General features: G+C 33.0%; 1 protein-coding gene across 1 annotated transcript in view; it reads left to right on the top strand.

The window, feature by feature from the left end:
- Positions 1–22,506, top strand: part of BMP5 (bone morphogenetic protein 5) — a 124,773-nt gene that overhangs the window by 80,004 nt on the left and 22,263 nt on the right. Inside the window, exon 3 of the mRNA XM_090280489.1 lies at positions 5,031–5,179. Within this exon, the coding sequence (XP_090136615.1) occupies positions 5,031–5,179 (149 nt within the window). The remainder of the gene's footprint in view (positions 1–5,030; positions 5,180–22,506) is intronic.

Below are 22,506 nucleotides of genomic sequence, written 5' to 3'. Positions count from 1 at the left end.
AACTTTTGACATTATATAAACCCCAGAGAATTTCATTTATTAATTTGTATTCCTTTGTTAATATGTTCCGTGATAGAACTGTAATTGAGTTCTTTAAATGCTATGGTGGTATTTATGTCAAAGATCCAGAGAAACATGTATGCTTTCTCCTTGGGTGGCCATTATTACATTTTTATTAGACTTAATAAACTCTTAAAGATAAAAGGAGAGGGAAGGGAGTGAAATAGTTATAATAGAAATTTTGGGAATAGTAGAAATGTCATTGTGGATGCTAAGGCTCATTTCTAATAAAAATTGAGTAGTACAGAGGTAGTACAATTTTTCCTTTAAAATTTATTTAAGTACCATCCACACAATTTCTGAAAGAATATTTTTCTTGGCCAGGTATACATAATGATTTTACTCTTGGTGAACTGTTACATCTCTCTCTTCTCTCTCTCCATGTATATATATAAAGTGCATTTATTTGCACATGCAAACATATATATGTGTACATAAGAAAACAATAACAATCTGAAGTTAGCAAAGACACTTATCAGTAATAATGGCATAAATCACTTCTGATCCTAATTTTTCCATCCGGCATAATGCATACAACTTATTATATACACACTTAAGTGCCATAAATGCATTTTGGTAAGGAAATTGTAATTACAGTAATTTGCATAGCATATTTTTGTGTATCTTCTTTCTCATAGACTTGTGAGGTAGATACTATTTTAACATTCATTTAAAGAAGATAAAATAGAAGCTCAGAAAAGTGACTTAATTATTTGTTCTAATATCAAGCAAAGCCTAACTATAGCAAGTCATTGTTAAAATTAAACAGATACCAACTTCAACTGTAACTACGATTCTTTGTTTTATAAAGGTAAACTTATAATGAGGCTCCTCAAGTATTTATGAGTCCTATAACTTTTGTTCAAGCAATAAGGCACTAATAAGAAATGTTTGCTAATCATATTTAGAAACAGCAAGATAACTTATTTGCCTCATATTTATGATACAGAACCCTTGATAAAAACTGATTTCAGCAAAAGGTGAATGGGATTCCTTCCAAGCACGAATCCAGTGCATATTAGTTTCTACAATTCCCTTGTTAAGAAGTGATTTAATTTATGAAGATGTTTTACATGTGAGCTCCAAGGATAGTGTCATGGAAAGGTAACAAAGCATATACATATACTTATTTTGGAGCCTTCAGTGTTGCCTATGAACATTTTTTGTGTTAAAAGTAATGTTAGGTGTTCTGTTTTAAAAGTATGAATTTAAGTGTGTCCTATAAATAGCCTCATGTTTCTTGCATTAATTAAAATCTCTACTTTGTTCTGTTTTCTCCTACCCCCAAAAATGCACAGTACTTTGCTTCTTCATATCTTGGCCATGCTCACAGTTTAAGGTGTTTGTAAGGGCACACTCCCTCCAATCCTGTAGGCCAGAATCCTTTTTGGCCTCTTCCATTTTCTGGAAGTCACAGAAATTCCTTGGCTTGTGTCAACACAATTTCTGTCTCTGCCTTGTTTTGATGTGCTAGATTCCACTGTGTGTTTCTATCCATATCTGTTCTGCTGCTGCTTCTAAGGACAGCAGCCATTATGGATTAGAGCCCACCCTAATGACCTCGTCTTAACTTGACTACAACTGCAAAGACCCTATTTCCAAATAAAATCACATTCACAGGAATTAGGACTTCCACATGTGTTTTTGAAGGTCAAACTACAACCTCTCCCAGGGAGCATGTCAGTTAGCATTCATTGAGAAAAATAAAGCCATTATGAATGAAAAGGAATAAGGGATTTATTAGAGCAATTTGACTTTCTACAATCGTGGGACCCAGTTAAACAGTTATGTAAGGCTACTGCTTTTGCATGTGGTGATGGTGTTAAGGTTTGGAGCACCATTTTCTTTTTTCTTTTCTTATTTTTTTTGCCTTCTAAAAAGGGGATATCTGGACACAGAGACATACACATAGAGGGAAGATGGTATGAAGACACAGGGAGAAGACGGCCTACTATAAGCCAAGGAGAGAGTCCTGCAACAGGTCGTTCTCTTACAGCCCTCAAAGCAACCAATCATTCTGATACCTTAATTTTGGACTTCTAGCCTCCAGAACAGAGACAATAAATTTCTGTTTAACCCACCCAATCTGTGGTACTTTGTTAAGGAAGCCTTAGGAAACTAATGAAATATTTACTTACATACATACATGTAATTGGACTTTTTTATTAGCTAGAATGTCAACTTAAATTTTAGTTTCATTATTATAAGTTTACAAAATATAGAGAAATTATATTATGGATTTTATTCTGCTATAAATGAATAACTTTTTCTACATATATTTTCACTACAGTATTCCTTTTAAATGCATTCAAATTTAAACATTTTTTAAATAAAAGAAAATTTGTAAAAACTTTTTAATACAAGAAACTATGTAAAAATTTATTTTAAAATGTCAGGTAAAAATGGTAAGACAGGGCAACTTTAACAAGTTTATTTTGTATTGTTCATAGGAATTATTTAGTACTATATTCTACTATTTCCAGTGAGATATTTCCTTAGCAGAGTAATTTTATGCTTCAAAAGAAAACATATACAGAATGGGTGGAGATTTATTTTAAGATGCTCTATGAAAGTTGCTAAATGAGTGAAAATTATGAAATTATTACCATTATAATTATTAATAATATACTTGACTCTCCCAAACCATATCCTCCTGTCTGTAGATAATGCAGAAGGGCTTCCCATATAAGAGAAGAGAAATTAAAGAATACATATTATCAAAAATAAAATTTAAAAAATGTAAAAAGTAGCTTTGCTTAAGAATAGGAAACTATAAGGTATGAAAGCAATGGAATCTTCACAACTTTTCAGAGGTGAACTAAAAATATATGAATTTTTCAGGCATACTATTTGCCTAGGTTTTCCTTCCAATAAACTGAGATTTACATCACTAAAATTCAGGTATTTAGGGCTTGCTTGAATCATTTGGTTAATGCTTTTACAAAATATATCTATTAAAACTGAAACCATTTTTCCTATAGACAACCTTGGCAATTTTGAAACTTGAACATGAATTCTTTGGAGATTTTTTTTTCTAGAAAAATAGAACAATTTAAAAACCATAGAAAATATCACCTTACTAACTACCTAAAGATATTTGTTAAAACTCTTTTCAAAATTTACCTTTGTTCTTCAGAGGTTTACTTACATCGTACCAACGGATGTTATATTATAAGTTTTGCAGGATTTATTAGAACATTTTTACCATGTTTCAATCAGAACCAGGCTTGAAAGCAGGGTAGCACTTTGATATTTCCCAAGATAAAAGATGGTTACTTCTTTTGTCTAAGGAGCTATAATGTGATTAAGTTAATTCTAAGATTAAAGTCTCAAAGATATTTACTAAATACCTCAAAATTGTGAGGATGACCTTCTGTTGGAGATCGTTTATTTGGTGTGTTGTCTAAGTTAGAAAGAGGGAGAATTTGGCATTCTGTCATACTGTGAATATCATGGATTCTTAAAATTTGAGTGGGAACTTTTTGAAACTTTTCATTTCTTTGTGGTACATGATTGTCTATGTCTGTAGTATCTCAAACTGAGTCACATACTGGATTTAAAAAAGTGTCTGCAACCCTCCTTTGGTAAACAATATGATTAAAATTGTGAAGAAGCATGAAAGTTGCATAGTTCCATGTAGATTAGCTGGATAATTTAATTGCTCATAATATATTTATTTTATTTTCTCTAGGTTAATGGTGGAATGGCATAAATCTAGTTGAAATAAAGGAATTAAGATGTGGCTTCTAAAATACTGAAATTTTTCACTTCTGTTAAAAATAGTTTAATTTTATTATAGAGCATTTTATCTAAAAATTAACATATGTGCATGATTGATTTTATTCAAAATATGCTTTCTACATTTTGTAAGCCACCTATGAAAGGACTTCTATGCTACAGATAGATGGCAAATGCAATAAAACAGTATTTAATATAGCTTATTATGACATTTTCCTCATATATATAATAAGCTCTTTAACAGTTTCAGCACAGTATAAAAAGTCATAAAATGCATAATAATGTATTTCTATTTTGCTTTGAAGGTCTTCCAGTGTTTTACCATTAACCTGTATGAGCCTCAATTTCATCAGTCTAAAAGAGCTGCTGTGAAGATTAAATGTCAGAAATATGTGACATTTAGCTCAGAGGCTGCCTGTAGTAAGAATATAATAAAATAATTCATCATAATTCAACAAGTATTTATACATTTGTAAATTCATTGCTAAAGTTAAGTGACAAATGCTAACATCAATAACACTGTGGAGATCTTTCTTAAACATACAAGTTCATATTCACAGCTATTACTGTCACCAGGGAACTTATGCCTGCAGAGGATTTTAAAGCAAGTCAGGGTAGATTTTTTGCTCAGTTCATGAAATTTACCCCTTAATAGTGCACTCTCTGATCCTCTCTTAGACCTTCGGTGTCAATAAACTAATTTATGTATAAAAATGGAAAATGAAGTAAAAATACAAAATATGTACAACAAAATGGAAAAATATATAATGAAAATTAACACAAATGAAAAACTATCTCTGTGCTCTATCCCTTTGAGAATCCACATTCATCCAAACCAGAGAAACTGCTTTCACTTCTGTCTCTACTCAGTTTAATCCTTGCCTGTGAGCTTGCTAGCGAGAGCTACTCACAGATAGTGGTTTCAGGGAACACTGATTATTGGGGACCAAATCAAGCTCACTAAGTCAGTTTGTAAAGTCTGGTGAAGAGCAGGAAAATGGAAATTACTTTCAGATATTACTAATCTTCACCAGGTTTGGGTTAGGAGTCTAGCAATAAAAAAGTTTCTGTATCTTATTACTCATCATTTGAGTCACTTGTTTCCCTTGTTCTTTAATTAACTCCTGTTATTTTACAAAGTGACTTTTGTGATGTTTTCACTTAAGGATAGGAAGTGATGATCTTCATTCCAAACTTTAACTTTTTTTTATTGTTGTTCTTTTTCTCCACAGGGATGCAGATTTATTTTTGTTAGACACAAGAAAGGCACAAGCTTTAGATGTGGGTTGGCTTGTCTTTGACATCACGGTGACCAGCAATCACTGGGTGATTAATCCACAGAACAATTTGGGCTTACAACTCTGTGCAGAAACAGGAGATGGTAAGCACAGAATTTTGCGTACTTGGTGGTGCTGGTTTTGACACATTGAGAGTCACAGTTCTTTTTGTTCAATTTAACCAATATGCTTTATACTTAAGATGTGCAAGGTAGTGTATTCCATAAAATAGTGCACTATATTAATTAGTTCATTGTTTTATGAACACATTTACTCAGCACATTCATTATCAAGCTCTGTGGTGGGGGTGGTGAGATAAAGAAGAAGCAGGTACTGTTCTTGCTCTCGAGGAAGTTTTAATCTTGTATTGAAAACCTGTATGCAAACAAGGGGAAATAATGTAATATAATATTACCAAAAGAAAACTATATGCAAAGTGCTATGGATCTATGTCTTGCTTGGGATGGTGGTAACAAAACTATGTAATTTGTAAACACGAATTGAATTATACATTAAGATTGAATATTACCATATGTAAATTACATCTCAAAATCTGAGTAAAGATAACAAAAAATTTATATTTGAAGAGGTGCTAGGGAAAGAGACAAAAGAGCTACTAAAAATAATGCAAGGTGAAGGGAGGTTGGAGATAGAACAAAAGAGTCACCAAAAAAAAAAAAAAAAAACCCATAAAAAATAATACTGAGTTAGCTCTGGACATACTATAATATTTGGTCAAAGAAAACAGCTCCATAATCACTTATGGGAGGGGTCTGTAGGAAATCTTCATTTAAAAGAAGCCCCAGAACTTATTCTTATGCTTACAAGTATTCATTGAGCAACTATGTGTTATGTGCTTGGCTAGATGCTAGAGAGGAAATGGTGAGCAAATGTAGAGATGGCTTCATGAGACTTGATAAGGCACAAGGTAGTAAGCACATAATAACATTGTTGAATGTGTGTCATTACATGCTGAGTAGAGTCTGATAGACTTATGAGTATTGAACAGTGAGACAATTCAAGCTACAATCTTAAAAAATAGGAAAATGTGATGCAGGAAGGAAAGTGAGGAAGGGTAGCCCTTTCAGACAAATAGAAAAGAATTTGAAGACTGTGGTGAAAGGGGTCTTGGCACACTTGATTAGGGTGCCAGGGAAGCCTGCGCCAGTTTATTCAGAGCACTGTTGCCCTTTGATCACTCAGAGTCAAAAATTGTTAAATTCAAATCATATTTCTCATGGTAGGAGGCTAGAACATAATTTAGTTAATGATTTATTAGCTTGATTAGTATTTTTTAAAATATTTAGAAATGTACCAAGTGGGCCTACATTGTGTACTTGCCCCACACCCTCCAAAGTTAGGATTAGGCCTAGGTAGGTAATTGGGTTGGCCAAAAAGTCCATAAAATAAAATACACAGTTTTTATTTTCACCAATAATTTTATTAACCTGGATATTTGAGTATGTTGACTATCTCTTGTGTGGTATGACATTAATTGTTCTCAATTAATTCTCAATTAATGTCTTGAATTTTATTGCTATCAACTTCAATTGGTCTACCCAACTGTGGAGCATCCTCCAGTGAGAAATCTCCAGCATGAAACTTCCCAAACCACTTTTGACTTGTTCAATCAGTCACAGCACTTTCTCCATACACTGCACAAATCTATTCCTGCATTTCAGTTGTGTTTTTACTTCTCTTGACATAATAAAGCATAATATGCTGAAAATGTTGCCTGTTTTCTTCTATCTTCAATATTAAAATGACTGCACAAAAATCCACCAATTTTGATAAGCTTTTTTAAAATGCATGCTGACATAAGAGATGTCACAATACAATCTAACAAAATTGTTATGAATGAAGTTAAAGACAATTAAGCACTACTAGAGCTGTCTTAGGGAAAAAAAAAGCAATGAACTGTTTGACCAATCCAATAGTTTTCAATGGGATGATCGTTAGAGAACATGCTTCTTTAAATTTTACTGCTTTTAGTTTTTCATAGGAACAAGCGGGCAATTGAAACATTAATAGTAGCATCTGTCTCACTGATTTCTCCTTGCCTTGTTTACTGAACTACAGTTAAACATAAGCTGTGTCTGTCTTGGGTAACTTTTTAGGGCGTTAATTACTATAAGCAATAGGACTTCTCATGTCATTGTTTTACTTATAAGCAAATTCACAGCCTAAGAATAATAACATAACCAATGTTGTCACTCCAAGGTTTTGTATGTGGGATGAGGTTGACAGCCCTAAATTAAGTGTATTCCAGAGTTAGTCTAGTAAAGGTTTCATGGGCATCAGATCTTGATTGAGAAAAGAATGTTTTTGCTGAAAGTGTTATAGACGAGTTTCAGTCCCTCCCTACTCCAGCCTTTCCAAAGATTTTAATTACAATGCTGAATTTTTATGAACAGTTTAAATAGTTTGTATTATAGGTTGTTTTTTAACTATGGCTTTGAGATTAATGTTAAATATTTTCAAAATTCAAGTATTATAAATGTGGACTGAGAAAAGCATATATTTAAATAATCTTTCAAACATCCTTACAATGTTAAGCTACTGTACATTTATGGTCAGAAATGTGCCTGAGAAATCAGCAGTGTTAGGGTGAGCCAGTCATATCTTCCTTGGTATGTGGCCCAAACAAAAAAATTAAATTAATGGTATGTGTTTCTCTCAGTCTTCTCCTTGGGGATAGGCTCGAAATGTCTAACTAAACAACTCAAGAGACCTATGAAACATGATCAGCCTGTTTCCTTTTAATTCCCTCCCCCACACACTTGAAAATTTTGAAATTTCTTTATTGTTTTCTCACTCCTCTTATATTGGTTCTTCTTCTTTTACTACTTATACAATTTAGCTTCTATCTGCTTTCAATTTATCTTTTTCTCTGCCAGAAGTACTTCATATTTTTAGTTTCCCTCCCGCCTTGATTTATTTCTCTTACATTTTAAGCATTACTTTATTTTAAATTACTGTTATATTACTTATGGTTTTTAAGACCCTAAAATAAACTAACATTTCACCTCTTTTCAAGGTTTCCAAATTCCTTATTTAAGAGTTAGGTTTGATATATACAGCATTTTGTTGCTCTTCTTTATCTCTTTAATGTAGTCTATTATAAAAATGTTAAAATGGTTAAGTGTGCTAGCCAAGTCAGAGGTAGAGCAAACATGGCCTTAGCAAAGCAAGTCACCTTCCCAGTATCTTAATTTTATTAACGGCAACCTCATGGAGAACAAACATGTGATATTTCTCTATAAATATGGATAACCAGATGCTTGCACTTATTACTGCTCATTTATTATTACTGCTGATGTTTTCAACATAATATTGTCATGTTGCTTCAAACAGACAGACATACTAGCTTTTATTTGAAACAATAGATTCTGAATATACTTACTTCTTAGCAAAAGTAACTGGAAGTTATAGAAGAATGATACTCAGAAAAGTCTATTTACAAATTCATTTATTGACTATTTTTCATTCATTTATTTGTTCAGCGTAACATTGTTGAGTGCCTGCACGTGCAAGGCCAAAGTTAAAGGTCAATATTACTTGGGAGACACAGACATGCATAATTAATCTTTGACAGAATAAGGTACCATAAATACTTTAAAATAGTGATATAATCAAGACACTGTAAGAAAACAGAAAAAGGGGGTTAAGTCCATATGGGACACAGATGAAAGGACCATGGTTTGGGTGGCGTTTAAACTAGGTCAGCTGGGTAAGATTTCAAGAAATGGAGTGAGAAAGCATGGATCTGTAGCGGTATACAGAGTGATGGTGAGACCAGGAGGAGAGAATTCATTCCTGGATGAGAAAACAATGTGAGTAAGGAGATAGAATGGGAAAATGGCATGGTATAGTCTGGAAAAAGTCGATAGTCCAGAGCTGGCTAGAGCCACCTTCATGTGTAAAATATGATTGCAGATGCTATTAGGAAAGTGATTTGGAGACAAATCATGGAAGGCACATGAAATTTAACTTATGTATAATATATTCTTGTAGCTTGCTCACACTTCATAAAAGAACTAGACCTGCTGCTTTAATCAATCACAGCAACACCATCGTGATTACATGTTGGAATGAATATCAGTTTCATGAGGTCATGGGATGTGTATTTCTTGTTCACAATTACACCCTCAGTACTTAGTACAATGCAGATTGTAGGTATTAAAAACACATCTTAAATGATCATTGAATGTGTTTGTGATTTAGAAGGCTCTTTCAGACCACCTGACACTGAACATGTTACTCTTAAAAAGACATTCCAAACTGTAAATTTTGGGTGATTATTAACCAAACTAGTTTGGTGTAACACAGGAGAAGAATTTTGTACCGCAAACCACAGTACAGTAGTTAAAATAGTTTCAATCATAAGGTGAGGAGAAATTCAGTGATGAATATTATTAAATTTTATTTATCCTGTTTCTGCAAAGAAAAAAATATCACAGAGACCTAAATATATTTTGGAAATCTAAAGACTGTTGAAATCAAGAGTAGCATTATGATTTCTCAGAGGACCTGTGGAAAATACGTTAGTTTGTGAAATGTTCTTTTTAGAAATCTGACAAATGAACTGCCATGAATTTGGCAAGAGAGTTTAAGAATATTCTATTGATTTTTTTTCACGTAGATTATTCTCTGAGTTTCATAAGTCTGTTTCAACAAAATAAAGCAAACATAGGAGCAAGGAAACATTAAAAAAAATTGCTGTTCTTTAATGGACAAATACAGAGATTCCAGAAAAGTGGTTGTATCTAATTGTGCAATATCGATGTCAAAGTTCTCAAACAGTCTCTCATGGTGATTAATAAACGTCCATGATAAAATATGCACTCTTTTAATTGCAAATAAGTAAGCTTTGGTCTGTCTTATAATTTATTGTTAGGTTTTCAATTGCCTAAATTATAACAATATATTAATTATATGACTTATTAGGAATTTATGAATTTGTTATTTAATATATGGTAATATTACCCTTTACACATATATACACACAGGATTTATTATACAGCAGTTTAATCTAGGCTTAAGATGGGGCTTTCATGCTAAACATTATAATTTTTTGTTGTGTGATGTTTTACATAGTTTAAACCTTCCAAGTAAATTAAAAATTTTCTCAGCCTGGGTTTATAGAATAATTTAGAGAGAGAAAAACAAAGATAGTATTTTTGGGATCATTAGACTGTCTTTTAAAAAACCCTATGTTTTCAGACATTTTAGGTTTGGCAATACTTGGAATGAATTTTGCCAATAATTTTTTCCTCCCTATTCAAACCCACTTATACATTAAGGAAAATTAAATCCGTATGTTTTTCATTCATTTGTATTCAAGCCATCAAAATGTTGTTTGGTAAAGGTATTGTTTAATGTCCAAGAAACAGTATAAGGTTCCTTTTAAAAAATAAGACTCTAAAATCCATTTTTCTTTGAATAAAGTTGTGGCATAATTTCCAAGCTTATAAAGGTAAAAATTCAGATTCAACGTTTTACTAAATTTGTAGCCAAATCAAGGAGAAAGAAAGATTTCAGAAATATAACTGTCATATTAAATTCCATTTCGACTGATGCTTTAATATAATTTTAATAAAATTATAGTCATTGCTACATAAATTCTTCTTAGAATTTAAAGTTTTGATACGTAATTTGAATAATAAGGATAAGTAAACAGAATAGATGACTCCATTCTGGAAATATGAATTCTAAGAAGAAATTATTAGGAAAGCTAGATTTAAATATTGACTTTACAAAATATTTCATATTTTAGCCATAGCATCAATAAAACAAGTGTGATATTACTTTACAAGGACAATGTGAGGCAATATTAGATGATAGAATCTAGAAAGTACTAGGACAGGAATGCAGGTCTTTATGTCTACAGAGTAGTTCACAAGGGCTTTCTTTTACTCCAGGTGGTACTCTTAACTTAGAATCAATTATTTTATTGTGGAAGCTCTACAAATGTTTTACAGAAGTTTTAGATAAGTTCACTAATGATAATCCACCAAAGACAGGCAATATTGTTGACATAAGTTCTTAAACTTTGAGTTGGCAGCACAGTATATAGACAGTTACTAATAACTTTGGTTGATAAAATGATTATTGATTGGAAATTTTTAAATATACTCTGATCTAGGGTATGAAACCAATAGAATTGAATGTTCAGGGATATGTGTCAAGATCGATTGCTTGCTTATAATGGTTAAGTATTCATAGACACCAGTGAATATCAAATTATTAGTACTTAATATGGTACTTTCCTTGAGTCCCAACCATTTTATCCTTAGAAAAAAATAGCATAGTTATTTTGGAAATAACTAATTGCATTAAAAAATATAAGGGAAATGAGCTTCATGTCATGTAATAAGGTTATATACAGGAATAATTACCATCAGGAAAATTTTACAACCCAGAGATGTTTTCATGTAACTTGCTAGTATTTGACTAGTAAACCTATTAGCAAGCCTTACACATCAACATGACTTCTTGCAAAGATTGTAGAATTACAAGCAGTATTTTAATACTCAGGATACATGATTGAAGAAATATCAACAGTTTTTGCTAAAGAATGGTGGCCTGATATTTTCTAATATACATATGTTGTGCTAATATTTATAGAAAATTGCCTAAACCCTCTTATTATATAAATATTTCCCATAAAAGAATCAGAAAACTGAAGCTACCTTTGAAATGGTTGGAATATCGGAGAAGATGTCAAGGAAAGAAAGCATTGTAACGGTTGTCTTCTTCTCGAACTATAACCCCTGTTGGTCATCAGCTATATTTCTCAGATGTTGTAAAGGAATAAAGTTACAGGTTTTTTTCTGCTTGTTGATATGCAAGATTTTTTTTCTATTCTATCTTTTGAAACTTTATATATCAGAGCTTTTCTAAAAGCTCCAAGGATTTAATCCTCTTTTATTTTCCCCAACATTATAGTGAGAACTTCAAAAGAAGTCTTAACTTTAGTTATAAATATAATTAAATTGAACATGAGTATTTTAAAAACTTTTATTACCAGGTTTTTCCGTGTTCACCACTCTTTGACCTATGAAGTTTTTGTTGTTGTTGTTCGTTCCTGGAAATTGACAACTGCTACAACTACATTAATAGTAAGGAATGGGATTAGCCATTTTTCTATCACCTTGAGGTGTTTTTTATTCCTATGGTTCTTTGCTATTTACACAATAATTTAACATACTGTTATAATTTTTTTCAAAATTGCAGTATTCTGTGATATCTCCTAAATGTGCTATTAATAAATTGAAGTATTTGGTTATAATTTTGTTGTATTATCCTCAAGATTTCTAAGACAGTTGTGTTTTTTTTTTTTTTTTTTTAACCTCAGAGGAAATTTTCCAAATTAAGCCCCTGTGTTGTCAGATGACTATTTATCTGGGTCAAGGATTAACTGATCAATGTGACTGGTTAAACTGAATATCAGCTGGTATAGTGCTAATAAGTAGCAAAAGAGATTCAGAGATCAAGAGTGATATATTTTTTTGGTCCTGCTGTTTTGACTATAGTTTCTCATTATTATTTATCTAAGTTCAGAAAGTTAACTTATATCCTCTTATCAGAGGATATTTTAAACATTTTGAGATTTGATAATATTCTCTTTCTGTTTGCTGAATTTATGGTGATGACAATTGGTTTCAAATAAGTAAGTGAGAGAATCTACATCAATGAAACTCCAAGAATCCCATATTTTGCTAAATGTTCTGGAAGGTAAAAGGGACAGACACTCCTACGATTTTTGCAGGTAAATATTAGTATAAAAGAAATAGTTCTTTATGTACTGTTTAATGTTAAGGATAATGAGAGCATAGTTGCCTGACTTTTGGATGAATACTTAAGAATAAATTAGGATAACAGATAAGGAATATTTGTTTTCAAAAACTTAAGTAAGTAAAATGAAAAAATAAAACTGGATTTTTTTCAAGTAGTCCAGAAATTAAGTCAGTGTGCAAAACAGGAAGATTTAAGGCACAAGAAAAAAAAGTGCACAAGAAATGGAAATTAGTGGCTGTAGAACTGTTTATACTGTGAAGGAATAAGCTACACGTGACTGGTAGAATTCATCATTTATTTGACATTTTGTCTACAGATTATTATATTGCATGAGATAATTTACCAGGTAATTGTAATTTAGAAGCATATACTTACACTTTAAGAATTATATAGATAGATAGATAGATATAGATATTATTTTCAGAGAGGGTATGGTGAATAGAAAAGTACTGTCAATAAAGGTGCCTGATATTAAATAGTTATATTCAAACTCAAACTGAAGGTATTATATAAAATCAGAGATGGAGAAACTGGTAAAGGAAAGCAACACATTCTATGCACTTTCTTTCAGGGTAAGTGTGTGTGTGTGTGTGTGTGTGTGTGTATAGAATGTGAATATTAAAGCAGAAACACATTCCCAAGTTATCGCATGAGGAATCACATATAAGTTCATAGTTGAAAATCTATCATTATTAAGATTTCTAGAGAGTTCTTTTTAAAGCACTTAGTAGGGTTGCATCTCCTTTTACTTTTTTTTTTTCTTTAAGTGCCACAGAACGTTTTTCAGTATCATAACAAAACAAAATTTATTTTTTTTCCAGAGCATATTAGAGTTATATGTGCTTTGTATTTCTGTAAAATTTCAAAACACTAAAACATCAGTTAATTTATGACAATGTATTCGTTTCTGAAGTTTTTGGTTTTGGTACAAATCAAGCCATGAAGAGAGTTTTAAAATATAGCTAAATATACAATTGGTCATTTTATGTGAATGATTCAGAAAACTTGAGAAATCCTCTATTTTATGGCAAAAAAATGACTAGTTTTCTACTGAAAATAAATATAACATAGACTTTCCTTGGTGTTTAAAATCAGTATCTGTTGATTTTCCAAACCCATATAAGCTGTGATGCATGGGTTTTCTAACTCATATAATGCCTTAAAAGTACATCAAAGAACATAAATTCTTCTGTACGCTTTAGATTTGTGCTACTTCCCACTGCATAAGGATGAGCAAGATCATTAATGTGCCTTTCATGGTTAGAGTCACTAAACACAAATATTGAAGCACTGTTAAATTTCTACTTTGTTCAACCAAGATCTTATTAATTCTCTTATTAATCATATATGATTTTTATAAAGTATACCTTATTTTCAAACTCTGTCAAAAGTTATTTTCTATCTAATTGAAAATCTGATGTTTATAAACCCTCATATTTGTAGTACTTTTTATCAACATCAATTATTTGTCCATGCTAATATTTAAGATCTTTTACTTTTTCGAGATTAAATCCAGATTTTAATTCGTGCGTACATCTTTAGTTCATTTTAAATAAATATTCAAACCATGTATTTGCAGGGATTGTCAATCAAGATAATTTTAATAACTTAACATTTCCTAAGTGCTTACTAAGTGCTAGGCATTTTGCTAAGCTCTTTAAATGGAATGTCTACTTTATTTTCACTATTATTCCATTTTGTACATTAGTAAACTTAGCCTTAGTTTAACAATCTTGCCCATGAATCTAAAAATGATTTGTTTCCTGAGCCAGGTCTTAAATGCTATGGCTCTCACAAATTATATGAAGTTTGTATAAATTCTAAACAAAAAATAATGTATTTTTATAATTTCCAAATAAAACAACACTATTACTAATGATTATTATGGAGCAAAACTGAATTTTATATAGGATATGTTGGGAATTACCTGTAGACTTTTATATTTTCTGTCTCGAATTTAAATGTGACCTGGCCCCAAAACAGTAATAGCAATTTTATCATATTTTTTGTTTTCTCAGTCTAACTATAGACTTCAATAGTTTCTCTTAGCTCTTTGCACAATTAAAGTTAATTTGATAAATTCATAAGTTGAAAAGAAGAAAAAGTAACTTTTCTTTTGCCAGCAATTGACCTCAACATGTAATTAAATTTAGCCAAATTTGATTTATTTTTAATTTGATGACTAACTCCCCCTTCCTTTGTCCTCTTGCTTTCTCCCCTCTGCTTTGCTCTCCCTTAATCCATGTTCCCCATCATGGAATCCTCATACCTACCTCTCCCTCACTCTTTTCAAGTGTCAACTGGTACTCAAGTTTGTAATTTAAACCAGGGCACAGCAAACTCACCCTGAGGCTAGTCAAGAATGCAGTTTTCAAAAAACTTATTAGCTTATTATTTTGAAAAAGTCATTATGAAATACATTCTTTCTCTCATCAGACCATCCCTTCTCCCAGCATCAAAGTTGACAGTGAATTGTTATTGTTTCAAATTTAAAGAGGTCTTGGACTACTTGAATTGTGTTTTGGGGAGCAAAGCATGGGGGTAATTTTAAAAAAGAAATATCTCTGGTAATGAAACACATTTTTAATTTGTCAGTGTGCTTAGCTATTTCTTTTTCCCAAATAAGAGAGCTTCATTGGATGAACCAGGACTGATTTACTCAAAACCTCATATTTTGAATGAAATCATTTCAATCTTCTAGTTTATACATAGTTTAGTTCTCTTGATAATGAAGAGCCATGATTCTGATTTCTTATTAAATGTCTATATGTATTTATTTGTAACTATTATTATAGTTTTCATTGGTTAGAACTCTGAAATGGGCCTCTTCTAGCCTAGTTTGGTCTTGTGTAATAATTTGTAATGAGAAAATAATTTCCTTTATAAACAGACATTGATTATAGAATATATTCAGTAATAATTTATAAAACTTGGCTTTGCTCTTTTATCATGTCCACTTTATACACAACATTTCAAAACTAGGTTTTAAAGGCCGTTTCCTTTGTTTTATAAATATGTTTATATTTGAATGAGAGCTACATGATAACCATAATGTGCTTACCCAAATTTTAACATCACAACTCAAAAACATACATAAAAAAGAGTTTTGAAATCAATGATTTAAAGCAAGAAGAGACAAAGGGGAGTTAGTCTTGCTTCATTATCTAGTGAAAGCTGTATTTTACTGTCTTTTAGATTTCCCTTAATGAAAATGGATATGGAAGTGTTTGGCTACATCTGTATTTCTGTTTTTGATTTTCCCTAATTCAGAACAGCACCAATCTTGCCCAACAAATGCCAATGTCAGGAACAAAATCCAGTTTTTGTTGTTTGTTCTATTCCTCATTCTAGACTCTAATAACCTTGATTTAACTAATAATCTGAGGGGTAAATATTTTTATGCTTATATCGACTTAGGACCATGAAGATTAGGAAATTCTCCTTATTTTTACCATACACTAGCATTAACTCTGTGCTGGTTTTGCATCATGAGCAGGGAGCACAATGGGAAGAAGAGGGAACCATGAGTCTGTGTAAAGTATTAGGAATCACTGTGTTTCTGTGCTGTTGAGAGTTGACTTTTGCCACACCTGGTGTAAGCTCACAGAGGATGAAAAAAACAGAAACAAATGCATCTAATGAGCAATCTCAATAGTATATATTGTAAGTAGTGATCAAAATTTGAAATTAGAGGGGAATTCTTTTGATAGGAAAATTACATATCCCAGCTTCTTAAAAATAAATGCACACTAATTTCTTTGTAGTGTGACAAGCTTGCACTGGAGTGGAATAGAAACCAGGGAAACCACCTGCCCTTTCACGGCTGGCAAGGAGTGTCTGATTTTTAACTTAACAAAACAAACAGCTACAACACCATTCTTGACAGACACAGTTTGTGGGTCACTGGCAGACCTATGAGACGGATGGATGGTTTTCCTCCAGTCTTAAGGTGAAAAGCAGAGACCTAAAATGAAAGCATCAGCCCTAAACCATCCCTAACAAAGGGGAACACTGTGTACTTAAAGGAATAACATAGAACTGTATGGTTGACAGAGTTCAGTTAAACATCTGACCCTTCTTGAGCTTTATTTTATTCATTTGAAATGCAGCCATTGTGTTGTTATAAGGAGTAAATATGATAATGTATGTAAATCAACGTACCTTGCTTCAATAGATGACAGCTGCTGCTTCTCTCTTAACTTCAGAAGTATTGAATTAGCTAACCTCTGGTCCTTTGGAAAGGCATGCTTGTTAATAGTTTTAGGTGCCAGCTATAATCAAATGATTTCTCTTTGAAGCAATACAACCGATAGAGATGTGAATGTTCTAGTTATGTTATGAGATCAGATGACGCTAATGACTTCAATTGACCAAAAGGCGAACACTCTATAAATCCAACTATTATTTTGCATGCGAACAGCTAAGAAGGATACTTTTGTTCTAGGGGCCACCATGGAATCAAGGTGGTGTGAGATCTCACCTTGCACTGGTCCTTGTGTGGGCAAGCCAGTTTACATTCTGCCATAGCCAAAGATAAAAGAAGATGAAGAAAAGTTCTGTTTCTCTTCACTCAGAAGAATGTTTTGTGGTCCTATCTTCATATGTATGAGAAATAATTAAGTCCCAAATGCCTTAACTCCACTTTTCTTTTTTCTTTTTTCTTTTTTTTTGGCAGAAGTAGACATAAGCATGGCATAAGCATTAGACATCTTAGTATTAGTTCTTTACTGCAAATTTGGGAAAATACCTTTTATTCTTTTCACTCTTTTTCTTTATTAGGTGTCAAGGTAATATATTTCTTTTCCATTTTGTTAGTATGAGCCTATTGTAAAGATTCTACAAGTATAATAGCTTGTGGCCATTTCATAGGTTCATGTGTCACATTGAAAGGGAAGGTCAAACACTTAATGAACCATGCTTTTCTGTATGATAAAAAATCTTTTGCATAATATATCATAAAGCTGGTAAAAAATAATGTTTTCTTTAGAGATGCATAAATTTCCCAAGCAACTGCATTAAGTTCATTTTGAAGACCACTTTCTTCCACTATAGAAAAAATGCAGAGAATGAAATTAATTTCAATTCTATGAAACAAACTAAAATGAGTTTGAAGTCTAAAAGCTTTTTTTTTTATTGATATATTAACACAGAAAATAGTTTTTAAAGGCCCTATTGGTTGATTTCTGCTGAAAATCTGCATCATTATAGGTTCATTTAAAGCTCCTATGATTTTAAAGGAAAGAAGTGTGTGTGTGTGTGTGTACGTATTTTTTATTTAAAAGTCACATAATGGTCAGAAAAGACTAAAAACAATTCACTTTTCCCATGGTTTTTTGAAAAGAATGTTTCTGCTTAAAATAAATGAAGGCTGTAAGAGTAACTGCTAACCAGTCTTTCGGGCATATGACAGATGCTATCTGTAAAGCTGGTAGGGCCTCAGGGGAAAGGCACTATATATGGAGGGGCAAAAGTAGGTTTATAGTGGTTCCTTTGGAAAATAATACAATAATCAATATTACAAGAATAAACTCTGTGTTTTGTGTACTCACAACTGTAAACCCACTTTTGTCCCACCCTGTATAAAGAGAAGAGCTATTAAAAAGTAAGTGCTTGCCTGGCTAGTGTGGCTCACTTGGTTGGAGCTTTTTACCGTAATCCAGAAGGTCACATGTTTGATTCCTGGTCAGGGCACGTGCGTGTGTTGTGAGTTTGGTGCCTGGTTGGGGTGCGTAAGAGAGGCAACTAATCAATGTTTCTCTCTCACATCAATGTTATTCTCCTTCTTTCCTTCTCCCTTCTTCTCTCTAAAATCAATAAGCATGTTCTTGGGTGAGGATTTAAAAACAATAAGAAAGTGGTGCTTTTGTGTTATGCGAAGGTAATTTGAAATTCTTAGTTTGAGATTCCTATTCCACTATCTGAAAATAGGTCCCAAGTAAAAAAAGCATTTGTTGGGGTTGTCATGCCTGAGCCAGTATGCCTCCTCATTTCAGACTGATGTTCCATGAAAAGAGACTAATAGTTTTCCCACCCTTCAGTCCCTCCCTCCGTGCATAAAACTGAGTGTTCTGGACAGCTTCCACAACTAGGCACACACCTCTGGCCTTGCTGCTTTGTGGTTCTCAGACTTTCTTTCCTTGGGCCCTTCCTCCTGGAGTTCCATGAGCTTTGGTTCTTAACTGTTTGTATTTTTTTCCCCCATCAATCACGCCTTTAGTCACCATGCTGAGATGTTTCTAACCAAATATCTTCTTGCCTAATCCCCACCATGTTTTCAAACTGTAGGGCCATATAGATTCATTTGCAAAATTTTTAGAAGGAATTTCAGCTTTGAAATTCAACTTTGGAATTCCTCCTTTGAACCTGTCTATTTCTCGCATGCCCCAATCAGAGAGGAAAACGGATTCCTTCTACTGTCATTTTATCAGGAATTATAACCACATTTCTTACTTGCAGGTAACTCTCAGCTCACATTTCATGTCAGTGCATCAGGAAACAGTTCCCAGTTGCCCTCTGTGAATCACATACCTCCAATGTGTCTTTACTCCTTTAATATCAGCCACAGAATCCTATCCTTATTTACATATATTATTACATTTGTTCCTTCTTTTGTTTTCAATCCTCTTTAGTACTGACTACAGAATTGTAACTTATAGTATTTGATATAAAATAAAATGGTTATTTTAAATTTAGTCTTTTAAATATCTCTATAAAGAAGAGAATGGGAAGCTCTAGCAGAGGCATTGTATGAAGAGCTTGGTTTGTTAGAACCCCAGAAATACTGTAAAGAATCACTCAAAAATATTATTACCTTGCACTCTGTCACTCCAATAAGTTTAACCTAAAAAATATTTCTAAATACCATTTAACTGTGAGTTTCCAGGATCACTGAAATAGTTTAATATTCAAGCCTTTCTTTGTTTTTGAGTTTATAAGACAATGGGCAATGTAAACCATCTTAAAAATAAGAAAGTTCTGAGCACAAATTAAAATTCTGTTAGTGATATTTCAAATCCATGTGCTTATGTCTGTCAATAAGTCTATGCTCTTACTATAAAACTAGAAACTATGCAAATTTTTCATCAAATTATAACTTTTTTGAAATTCAGAGCTAGATTGCAATGTGCTTAATTTAAAGTTACACTGAGTTTAAGTGTATATGGGAGTTAAGTAGACAGAATTGTACCTTCTCCATATTCTTTAATATCTGATATAAAATGATTTTGTCTTATGTGCTAGGTAGAGAATTCTGCGCATTTTAAATCGTCTGTTTCTTTTTTCTTTTTAAAAAAAATTATTTATTTATTTATTTTAGAGAGAGGGGAAAGGAGAAAGAGAGGGAGAGAAATCTCTCTGTGTGGCTGCCTCTCACTCACACCCCCAACTGGGGACCTGATATGCAACCTAGTCATGTGCTCTGACTGGGAATCGAACCAGTGACACTTGGTTTGCAGGCCAATGCTCAATCCACTGAGCTGCAGTAGCCAGGTTCAATTGTCTGCTTCTAAAAGGGTTAAAATCCCAGTATAATTTAGAGTTACAGAAACTATAAATTAAGAGCACCAGAATCAAATTTAATCACAGATTGAAAATAAGCAAAGATCCGGAGGCTGTGTGAATGAGAAACAATGCATTGATTTGTTTCCTATGAAATTGTTCATAAAGGATGCTGCAAGGATCTCTTTTGAAATGAAGGAAAGATAATTTGTGCGCAAGTTCTGTCACAGGTGTTTTGGGTTAAGCAGTCAATTACTGTCGGTTTATAGGAGAAAAAAAAACAAACTGAAATTTATGCTTAACATTGTGGAGCGATATGAACGTTTAGACTCTGATAAAGCCTCAAATGAATGTTTTCCAAACTGTATATTCTGGAGGGAAACTAAATGCTCCTATTTGGAACCACTTACCCTTGTAACATCAACATGTCTCTAAAGAGCTGTTTTATGTCAGAGTCTCCTTTAATAACCCTGTTTTTAAAGAAATAAACATTTTGAAAGTCACATTTTCCAAAAAAGAATAGTCTGAAATACAAAACCAGTGAGTTTGGGATGGTCTTTGGTTGGCCAGCTTACCTTCTCTCTGACTCTGAATGTGAAATGGTGTGTCCTTGGGCAGATGTGAATACACTTCCCGGACTCAGTGCTTAAACAAAGTCGTGACGGTCAGAGTAACAGATCTGAAGTCTTGAATCTCTAGTTTCATTTATGACAAAATTTAGTGGGTATGAGCCCCAGCATCAGATACTTCCCTCTTGATTGCTGTGTGAAGAGGATAATTGTTTCTTTTTAGAAAATATAATCCTGGCCCCATCTTCATTCACTCTGTTTTTAATGCAACTGAGAAATTATATAACCAAATATTTGCTGTTCAAATGATCTCTCTTCCCTTAGTACTGGTATAATCATTTTGAGAGAATATAAGATGGCCAAGATAGGAATAGTTCTAAAAGTTTTTTATATGCAAAGATTTAACGAGTATTCTTTTTATAAATGCAAAAGACAAATAATTCTGCCCATACCAAACACTGGACTTCCATTTTTGTTTTCATTATCCCTTTCATTTTATAATCCAATACACAAACCTGGGATAATTAGGCACAAACCATGTTTCTTTGGGTCTAGCTGCCACCAGTGAAATCACTGGACTACTGGTATATTATTCAAAGAAACTTTCCCATCTCCTATCTCCTCCCGTTTGTGTGGGCGACCCCAAGTGCATTTCAGCTTGAACAACCCCAGAAACTAAGTTCTTGTCCTTCTGTTGTTATCACCCTACTCACTGACAGATCACATCCCTTTCATCTGCCAAGTGTACAACATTAAGGCATAGATATTATGCAAGGGAAGTGTCCTCTTGATCTGACAGCCACTTCATGCCATCACTGGCACTGACTCTTTCTTTGGTACAGTTGTCGGTGCACCCTAAAAGCCCCAATGTTCTGCTTGCCTTTGTACTGCTGCCGCTCTCTGAAGCTCAGGCTAACACTGACTATGGTACAGGAGATAATCTTGGACCCACATTCTGGCATCCTGTACCAGCGTGGAGATGTTGGCATGCCTCTCTTCTGACATAGGGAGAACCTTTGTTTCACCACTTGCGTCACTTTATTAACCAAGCTCTGAAGCAGTGACGCCTTGCCTTCCCAGGGTTTTACAGGGACTTTAGGTAAAAGCAGTTCTATGAGGTTTTCTTAAATTCTCTTTGTTCTTTAGGAGTTAGCCATGCAAACTTATTGGAGCTGCACAGGAAGGAACTCTGAGTTAAAGGCGTAAAACCACTGCTTCCTTATACTCCTTGGGACATTGTTCTGAATCTATGAATTAATGAGTCACCTTTTCCTTCAGACGACTTTCACATGTGGTTGCTCCATCCTCATTCCAATATTTGCCTAGTGAATTCTGCCCACCAATGTCCTGGCTATGCCTAGATACGTCTGAATCCTAACATGACTAAGCTTGGGCTCAAGCTGATATTCTTACCATCTTTTAACTTAATACTCTTTTCATTATCTTATCCCATTTTTATTTTCACTGTATGTTCAATGTTTAATCTTTATATATTACCTCTCTATTATTCTATATATTTTAAACTAGAAACAAAAAATAAGGACCAGCTTTTTAAAGTAAATCCA

Source organism: Furipterus horrens, unplaced genomic scaffold (genome assembly GCF_987537825.1).
Source record: "Furipterus horrens unplaced genomic scaffold, mFurHor1.1.pri manual_scaffold_6, whole genome shotgun sequence".
Classification (NCBI taxonomy): domain Eukaryota; kingdom Metazoa; phylum Chordata; class Mammalia; order Chiroptera; family Furipteridae; genus Furipterus; species Furipterus horrens.
This window is presented reverse-complemented; position numbering and strand designations above follow the sequence as displayed.